Raw genomic sequence first — 10,252 nt, 5'->3', positions numbered from 1 at the left:
ACCAAAACGCAAAAAACCTACAAAAAAAAAAAAAAAAAAAAAAGTAAATCCAGTTTCTGTCTAACTTGATTGAGTTACTTTTCTGATATTTGGTGGTTTTCAGATGGCCACAGATATTCAGGAATTAAAAAAGGCCCTTAGGGGAACCAGCAGTTAGCGTAATGGCTATGTCGCTGGACTCCCACGTGGTCGACCGCGGTTCGCGTCCCGGACCCGGTGGCTTAAAACTCACGCCGGGCGCGTGTGCGTGCGTGCCCAAGATCCCGAGAGGAGAATGGAGGAGAAGGGATTGCGGCGTGACCATCCCCCCTGGGGGTGATTTCTCGCTTTCTGTCTCTAATGTCTCTCTCTGTCTGTCTGGCGAGCGCACGCACCCTATAGTGAAAATCTCTCTCAAAAAAAAAAAAAAAAAAAGGCCCTTAGAATCATGTGGTTTTATCCCCCACCCAAGGGTAGGTCATGTCTAAGTATCCTTGCCAAATTTTTGTCCACATCATCTTCAACATTCACTAAAAGAGGTAACTCATTGTTTTATAAAATAGTCTGTTTTATTTTTGGACAATTCTAATTATGAGGACATTTTCCCTGATGGTGCTGAAAACCTCTTTTTCATACTTTGGTCATAGTTCAGTCTCTGCTGTTACAGAATAAACTAAATCCTTCTTTCACACAACTCTTTCAAATCTTAGAGCTCTCTTTTGTATCTTAGGTTTTGTATCCTCTATTAAAAAAAAAAATCTCCTAGTGAGGCCACCCAGGTGGTATGATGGTTAAAGCAGCTGGATTCCACCAGGCCAACTTTGTGGTTCAAGTCCCAGACCCAGTGACTTGAAAAACACACTGGGTCAGTATGCCTGCCTACCCCCAAATCTCAGAGGACAGCGAAGGAGAAGAGATTGCCACATGGTCATCCCCTCTGGAAGGTGCTTTCTCACTTTCTCTCTCTCCCTCCCTTTCTGTCTTTCTCTGGGGAGCACATGTGCCTAATAGCAATGTAAAAAAAAAAGAAAAAAATTCTCTATCTTGACTATTCTTTACAAAATATTGCTTAAAACTTCTCCACCTCATTGTCTTTCAGCTAAGCATGCTATAGTTGGTGATATACTCCTTGTAAATGTGGTGCCCAGGGAAGAACACAGTGTTTTCATGAGAAACAGGGACTACAAGACTCTCAAATGCCCTGGCAGTCTCATGGAGAAGGGAAGCAATCGAACTATAGCACCTTTTTCTAACCCAATGCGTGTATGTGAGCATATGTATGTTCATGCATATGCACACACACACACACACAGAATAAACATACATCTTGTCAAGTTTCTATTCTGGTGCAACTAATATTATAAGGCATATTATGACAGTTTATAAAACATGATTTAAAACACTTTGTCATTTGAGCCTAAATAGGCTCATTACCAAATTAGATGGTATTATTTCCCCTTGATAAACTGGGAAATAGAGAAATTAAGTAGCACAAACTCACATAACAAATGAAGCCAGAAATTAAGCTCAAATCTTAATTCACATTCAGTGTGTGTGTTTTTTTTTCATTGAATTATGCTGTTGGCAAACAAAATTTCAATGAATAAAAACAGTAAAATATGAACAAATTTCTTGTTGACTCAGTTGCTAAGCTTATTTCTATGCACATCCAAGACTGAATACCCATAAAGATTAGACTACATCAAGTACTTACTGTAGACTTGCAATTGTTTCGTAGTCATCTTTTCCTTGGGGTCAGAATCAGTTTCACTGATGTGTAATTGAGCTCGGCAAACAAGAGCTTTTCCAATATCCTCAATGACAGGAGTAAAAGTTACTTCCAAACTCTTGGTTTCCAGGGACTTCTTGTCCATATCCTCTGCAAAGTCCTGATTCTTCATGAGATTGTTGCCTTTCAGCAAATCCATCTCCAGCCTGTCAAATGGGTATACATCCCGAACTATACATTTGACAGTAATTGGCTTCCCAGCTTCCAGAGGTCCACTCAGATGAATCTCTGGATCCTTAGGGAAAGCTGTAAAGGCCAAAAAAAAATACCTGAATGGGCTTTCTGCTCACACTGCAAAAGATCTCTTGCTGTTTTAACACGACACAAAACAAGACTAATGGTTTTCTTGATACAGTCTTAGTACAGCAGAATTGTTTAGGAAGCCTTTCATGGTTGTGGAGGAGTTTGACAAGCAAGAAATAGAATCTACCACCTTTGAGAGGATTCTCTAGGTCCGATCTTATAGGAATTAAATGCTGCATGTTAGAGCAAATGAAGAGAGAACAAACTTACATGGCCTGTCACTGTGCTATAGATTTAACAAAAATTATTTTATTATATTCAATAATCCTTCATTATAGAGACCACATTTCACAGATAAGAAAACTTGTACTTAGTTCACTTGCCCAAGGTTGCACAGATAGTAAATAATGCAGCTGAGATTTAAACTCAGACTTTCTATTACACCGTGTTACTACTGCAGATTTATGTTAGATCACATTCTTTAATGTTTAGACAGATATAGTTCCATTTTACTGATAAGGAATCTAAAACTCAGAATGCCTTAGCAAAGAACAGTTATTAGGCAAAATGTGCTAAGAAATGAAAAGATGAGGACCAGATGGCAGTACAGCAGTCAAACATAACACCGTGAGGCAGACCCACATGCAAGCTTGCCGGTTCACATCAGAGGGACTCCCTGAATTATGCCAGGCACACGTGTGCCCATGATCTAGGCTGGCTGAAGCTAAGCATGGACCACAAAGCCAAGACCTGTCAGAGGTGCTGGATCTCTCTCTCACTCATGGAATACACTTTAAAAGAAGAAAAGAAAAGGAAGAGAAAGAACTACATTAAATAATTGCTCCAGAAATGGTACCTCTAACAGGAATTTATCCATGAGAGAAGTATACCCATACACTTTTTCAATTCCGGAAGGCAAATTTGCCTCCTGAAATGCCTAACTCCATGTCCCAACCAGTATGCCACTGAACCTTCAGTACAAAGGAGCACACTAAATCAACTGGTCGAGGCCTCCTTTGCAAGTGTCATCTTCTTTATTACACTCTATCATGGTAACCCATTGGCGAATTTAAGCCTCTGGGTAGTAAGAGGGAAACAAAGGTCCTAACTCTAAAGAATATTATGATCCAATGTGGAATGGAGACAGAACTGTTAAACATAATGAGAAACAGACATTCTTGGAGAAAAACTTCAGGCAGGTAATTAAAGCCAGAAGGATTTTTGTTTCTCTTTTTAAAACCTTTAACTATTTGGTTTTTTTTTGGGGGGGGGGAGGGAGGAAGTGGAATTGCTTTGCTATGTGAATAACAAGCACAGTGTTTTGTTTTTGGTGTTTTTGTGTGTGTTTTTTTCCCACCAATAATTTCTATTCTTTATTGTCTGTAAGAAATGTGCATGATCTGTACAGTTTAAGGTCAGGTAATATAAGAACTTGCTACTTTTCCCCAGTATTTATATAAGAGAACATTTCAAGGCACTCAGGAGGCTGTACAGACATAAACTATGCACATACTGCCAGCATAATTGAAAGCAGCCGGCTAGGCACAATGTCTTGGGAAGCTTTAGCAACACAGAGGCTTGTTCAAGAATAGCTAAGGTTACCGGGCAAAGTTGGGCCCCAGTACAGTAGAGAGGAATCAGTGTAGTTATAGAATAATCAAATGAGGTCTTCATGAAGAAATGACCGTAAGTGGATGTAGCTTTTTAGAAAACAAGGCCATCAGTAATCTAAGGCAAATAATTTAGGTCAGATTAGTTTCTGTTATCCTTACTAACTTTATTTGCTGAATTGAGAATGGAGTGCAATGCATTTGGGTAGGCTGGTAAGCTACTATTTACATTCAAGATGCAAATCTCATACAAATCTCTTTAAGGTTGAGCAACAAGACTTCATGGCAATAAAAAAACGATAATCCTAGATTTATCTAAATCAAAGTCAAATGAGTGAAATGTTTGCAGAAGTTTTTTTTTTTTTATTATGCTTAAGGAAAACTTTTATAATGAAAGCTATTATTAAGTTGTAGATCTTTTCCTTAATCTTTAAACTCATTTTAAGTTCCAAATTGCATAAGAATGCATGAGTGAAAAATCTCAGGAGAGGAGTAATAAATTACTGACATGCATGACCAGGTAAAAACATGTGAAGTTATCATCAAATAGAAATTTTAAAAATAAAATAAATTAAAAAGAACCTTAGAGATTTTTATTTTATTGCTAAAGAAATCAGAACCCAGAGAGGTTGTTTCTTATATATGAGTACCGTGTTTGTGGAAGAGATGGAAATAGAAAACAAGATTTAGGTATCTGGCCTAGCGCTAGCCTCAGCTAGCTCACCTGTCTCTGGCTTTCTTAATGCTATATATTTGTTAACCAAAAATCTGGATGTGAGCACTCTTTTAAAAAATTGTTCTTTGGGGCCAGCAGGTGGTGTGGTGGTTGGGAGTGTTGACTCCCATATGACCAACCACGGTTAGAATCCCAGACCCAGCAGCTTGCTTTCTTGCTTTTCCTCTCTCTCTGTCCCTCTCTGGTCAAATTAAAAGAAATAAAGTTCGATAAATAATTCTTTAAAAGAACTTGTTCTTTGAGACCAGCAGTTAGCATAATGGCTATGTCGCTGGACTCCCATGTAGTCGACCATGGTTCGCGTCCCGGACCCGGTGGCTTAAGACTCACGCTGGGCACGTGTGCATGTGTGCCCAAGATTCCAAGAGGAGAATGGAAGAGAAGGGATTGTGGCATGGCCATCCCCCCGGGGGGGTAATTTCTCACTTTCTATCTCTCTGTCTCTCTCTGTCTGGTGAGTGCACGCGCCCTATAGCAAAAACCTCTAAAAAAAAAAAACTTATTCTTTAAAGATATTCTTTTTAAGGAAACTTTTAAAGCAAAATTGAGAGAAAAATCAATGATTTTCAAAAGCACTCACAGTAAATCTCCACCTGGATTCCTTTTTCCAGTTTTCTCGATCCACAGGTTGCTGTGCATAGGTAAGAATGTTCGTTCTCGAAACCAACAGGATTCATGATCAGCGTGGATTTGGTCCCCTCAGTCTTCACCTTCCCATTCAGTGGACTGTCTATCTGAGTTCTCCAAGAGAAACGTGGGGACTCACAGTCCATGGTACTACAAGTCAGTGACACAGAGTCACCAACCTGAGCAAGAATTCTGGATTCAGGGGAGGTCTCAATTTTAAAAGCTTGAGCTACGAAAACAAAAAAGAAAAGCAATCTTACAATTGGTTTACTCAGTATTCTACACTCTCATCTCTGTTCTAATATGTCCGAAATAATCTGGCTGATCTCTCCTAAACTGCTTCAAACTAACTGCAAGGCAGCCAAAAATCCCTTCAGTCTCTGCCAAAGGAGGTGTTGGAACCACCTTCACTTAGAAGAACTCTCACTTCCAACCCTGAGCCCATTTATCAAAATCACTTTGAAATTTGCTAACTCTGATTCACTGTCAAGTACAGGAAACTGAAGAGATAGACCTACTAGAAATAGAACTCGAACTACTTATTTGACATTGGATAATAGGTGTCCAAAAAGATCAATTTGCAGCTCTAACTGAAAGTACGAGTGGTATGTATGAAGCAAAACCTAACAGCGCATTTAAAGTTTTCTTACTGTTTAACATCCTAGTGCTTTTCTTCACAAGCATAATAAAACGGATTGAAGCAAAACCAGGGCTAAAATGGAATGCTAACATTTTAAATAGATCAAGGACAAGCACTTACAAGCTGCAAACACTATCCAAAGTATATTTGAAGTTCCAAAGATCATGACCATCTTCCTAGGCATTTAAAGTTGCTGCTCTGAAGAAAATATGGTTCCAAAATCCGTATTTTTGCCCCACGTGGAAGTGTCTGGGAAGAATCTTCCGTTCCTAATGCCTGTGAGCCTCAGTGAGGAGTGAAATAGAAAGTCTCCTCTTTATAAAGGGTCTTGTTGCAGAGGCGGAGGGAAATCCCTTCAAGGGGAAACCCAGGGCACAGCCAGGGAAAAAAGTTTTAACTGACACCCAGCCAAGTCCCAGTATTAACCCCTTCAGAAGCTCAGTGCTAAAACTATGCTCCTGAAAAAAAATAGGACACTTCCAAGACTGTAAAATGCAGGCTTTTCCTAGTCTTCAACTACAAAAGGCTAAATAAGATAATGTTCATTGCAGAGTTAAAGTCCAGTGGAAAAGAGAGAAAAAAAAAAAACAGGATGGGGAGAGGAGGAGAGGAAGTAGAAAATTATAAGCTAGCTTTTTAATTGAATGTATAACCACTATAAACTGGGTGAATAAGTAATGTGAATTTACTTTCCCCATTTTTAAAAAAACATATTTCCAATTCTAAATAGAAGTTACGTTTTCTCTTACAAGACAAAGGAAAAGGTCCTTTATTTTGAAGAGACTTTTTTTAAAAAAAGGAAGACAGTATAACTTCTTTGGTTCTATACTTTTTATTAATCAAACTAAATTTTTGACAACTATGATCAACTTTCTGAAATAATTTTCTTGAGTGGAAAGTAAAGAAGTGCAACTGAATATTGCTACCAAAATAAGGAAATAATTTTTCTCTTTTGTTCTAGAAAAGTTAACAATCCTTTGGTTCATTGGATGAATAAACACAAGTATTTTCCAGACTTAAGTTCGAAAGTATGGAGTTCATCTGAAGAGGTAAATCTCTTGGGCTGTGGGATTTAACCACAAACCCAGTTAAAACAAAAAATAATTTGTTTTTGTTGTAAGTGGGGGAGAGGATGACAAATCAGTTTATATTCTTTTTTTCACCTCGGTGAATAGACTTTAAAAGCGCATTTAACTGACTGTGTTAGCATTGTACATGTATAGCCCAAACCCTTGCAAACCGGAATAGCCACTTCCTTGTATTAGACACATGCAATTTTACCTCCCCCATTGGATCATCAGTTCCTTTCATGACCAGGACCAGTTCTTATTAATCATTGTATCTACTTTCACAATATCCAATGCATGGTTTTGTACCTAGTGGATATAAAAACACTTTAATAATAAAGATTAAAATATTTGGAAAGTTCTATAATACTAGCAAATATATATATAAATACTGCATGAGGAAAACACTGAATCAACAAAAAACTCCAAAGGTCGCAGACTCACTGGGATGTCCACATCCCAGCAGCTCTGCACTACATGACTAAGGTCATCACTGAGGTTAAGCATATAGAACTGTCCAGAAGTTGGAGAGGCTTCTGGACCTCCACTTGAAAACTAATGTGGCTCCCACTAAGGGACAAGAAGAGTAAAAGAAGTGGGGGGAAGCCATTATAGTGCTGTGAGGATATGTAAGTGCGACATCTCCTACCACAGAGCTAGGGATCAGAAAAGTACACCAGGCAAATTAGCTGGTAAACATTACAATGTTCACGGCTTAAAACAAGATTATCAGGACTATGTATATAAGTGTACTACTTTATCTTAGATCAGAAGGATGCTGTGGAGTATTTGGGGGTGGGTTTGTGTGTGTGTGTATGTGTGCGTGTGTGTGTTCAATTTGCCATAGGACACACATGTTCACCAGAGAAGACAGAGAGAGGAAAACTGAGAAAGTACCTGCAATGGGGCATGGCCACAGCACAATCCTGCCCTCTCCATTTCTTCATCCTGTTAGGATTTGGGGCACACACACCTGCTCCAGTGCGTTTCTCAACCTGCTGGAGCTGGGATTTGAACAGCATTGAACAGCGCAATCATCGGTGCAGGATCTGGCTCCCTTAACCACTAAGCCACCGGATTGACTTTGTTATGCAGTTTTAATACGTTGCTCTAGGGCACAAAGACAAACAACCAATAGGAACTAAAATGTGATCACTATGGCCAGATCATGACAAACTCCTTCCACTCTGAGTTTGTATATCGTTCCAAGCTTGGAACATCTATTGATTTAATTTATAGTAATCTCAGCACATGTTTGATCAAGCCCCTGAGTATACCTTCGAATTCATGCCATGTGAGGTCCTACCTGCTTCTCCCAGGTGAGCTATTACACCCTCTTCTGTGGCTTCACTCTGACTCATGCACTCCAGCGGCGGACCTATGGGCTGCATTTACCCAGTAACACTTATCTTTCCTGGTTCGCTAACTGAGATGGTTTAATTTTTTCGTCTCAACACCTGTCCCAAAATAATGCATTTATTAAAATTTATGGAAGCATTCAATGAATTGAATTAAAAATGTAAAGTTAGCAGGTTGAAACTAACTTTTCCAATTATAGTATTGTTGGGTTTTTTATTTGACTTTGTTTAGTTTAACATTTCTATCGGTACATAAAGTACACGGTTATTTGAGTTACTCATAATGTAAGATTGGGAAAGATAGCTAACCTTAGAGATAACAGAATCAAGGTAAAAAAGAAAAATAATGTAATAACGGTCCAGATGATGAAATACAATTTAATAGAAATGCAAGAAGATAATTCTGCATGAGGACAGCCAAACTGGTGTCAAGTCTGTGTGCATACTCAGTTAAATACTAGAAATAAAAATTGTTTTGGTGCACATTTAAAAAATTAATAAAAATGAATTAAAGTCCAGTATTTAAATATAGAACTTCAAAAGCGTGAGTACAGTATAGGGGAGATTTGACTTAGTCATAATTCATAGGAAGATGTTGTGATGGTTTGAGTTAACTATAAAATAAACATGAACCAACATTGCCATAAGAAACCAAAATATTCATGATGAACTTAAGTTTCTGTCATAGTCATTCAGCCTTCTAATCACCTGGGTCCTGGTCTCTGAGCACTGCATGTTCACAAGACTGTGCTAGCAGCAAAAGAGTCTGATTCCTTATAAGAGAGACTGACAGAATAGTGTCCAGAAAAAAAATTAGGAGAATGGTAGAAGGTTCCCAAGATCCCTACATATTACAGATTTTGAAGGACCTGGATATGTTTTGTCTGGAGAAGAGACACATCTGAAGCAATGAGATAACTGATTAATGTGCAGAGGAAGCAATATTTTCATTGGTCGATTATACTAAAAGCTAAAAGTAGGATTCATGGGGTATCTATAATCCACTGAGGACTCAGAAGGCTGGTCTAGGATTGGAGCTTGAGGCTGGCCTCAGGGCAACATAGGGAAACCCTGTTTGAAATAGCTGAAAATGTGGTAACACACACCAACAGTTCCAGCTGGGAGGCTGAGGTAAGAGGATCACAACAATTAAAAAAAAAAAAAGAAAACAAAAGAAAGAAAGAAAATTGTGGAACCAGCAGGTGGCTTGGTAGTTAAGGCACTGGACTACCACATGGCTGACCAGGGTTCGAGTCCCAAACCAGATGGTTTGTTTTCTCATTCTCTCTCTCTCTCTCAAATGCACATGCCCTATAGCAAATTAAAAGATAATAATAATACAATTAAATAAATAATTTTTTAAAAAGATAAAATTGTTAGTATCTTCTGATGCTGTTATGTAGGTGGATTCTAAAATGCCTTAGGCATACTTATTTTAGCCTGTTTTATAACTACTGACTTCATTGAAATTCCAAATCTTTAGGACTTCAAAGTAGTTAAGTTATTATGGGCTTTCCTAGAGGAAGGTCTCTAACCTTTTTTCTTGAGTGTCCTAATACATCTGAGGGAAGTGACATTCCAAGCAGTAACATGGCTCATTATGACAGCAATTTTTACCCAGGTGAAAGGGACAGTAATTCTTTTTCTACAGGGCATATATCAGAATGGGGTAGAGAAGGTGAAAACCTACTTCAGTGATTCTCCATTGTCAACTCCTCCTTCATTTAAGAAGTACTACTCTAGAGAGAATGGGAAAATCTACATGTACAACTCCCTTTGTTTTTGTATAACAGAAACCTTTTTCAGAGACCTAATGAAATAGAGGTCTAAGAGTGTACAGTTTAGACTGGACGGACTACTTGAAGAAAATATTGAATACTGGGATTTTTCTCCAGCTCTGGCTCTATCATCCTTCCCATGTGATCAACCTTCATAATCTTAAAATGGCAGCTCCACCACCAAAAATTACATCCTTACTTCAGGCAGGAAAACATGGAAAAGTGAAAGATAGTAAGTCCTTTTAAAGATATTTCCAAGAAGTCCCAGGAAGTGGTTTTTACTCATTTCTCATTGGAAGGGCAGGAGATTGAATATTTTAATTGAATACATTGTTGCCCACCAGGTAGATCATGTATAAAAGAAAAGAAAGAATGGATGATGAATGAGCAGGCAATTAGAACCATCAGTCAATATTTCCTAATTC

At 38.4% G+C, this 10,252-nt stretch overlaps 1 protein-coding gene across 1 annotated transcript in view; it reads right to left on the bottom strand.

Moving 5' to 3' along the window:
* Nucleotides 1-6,048, bottom strand: part of VCAM1 (vascular cell adhesion molecule 1) — a 25,882-nt gene extending 19,834 nt beyond the window's left edge. The window contains exons 1-3 of the mRNA XM_006169039.3: nt 5,745-6,048; nt 4,938-5,213; nt 1,694-2,014 (exon numbers count right to left, since the gene is read on the bottom strand). Of these exons, the coding sequence (XP_006169101.1) occupies nt 1,694-2,014; nt 4,938-5,213; nt 5,745-5,808 (661 nt within the window). The 5' untranslated portion in view covers nt 5,809-6,048. The remainder of the gene's footprint in view (nt 1-1,693; nt 2,015-4,937; nt 5,214-5,744) is intronic.
* Nucleotides 6,049-10,252: the final 4,204 nt, after the last annotated feature.

This window comes from Tupaia chinensis, unplaced genomic scaffold, assembly GCF_000334495.1.
Source record: "Tupaia chinensis unplaced genomic scaffold, TupChi_1.0 Scaffold146687_1, whole genome shotgun sequence".
Taxonomy (NCBI): domain Eukaryota; kingdom Metazoa; phylum Chordata; class Mammalia; order Scandentia; family Tupaiidae; genus Tupaia; species Tupaia belangeri.
The sequence above is the reverse complement of the archived record's forward strand: the minus strand, read 5'-3'. Positions and strand labels throughout refer to the sequence as shown.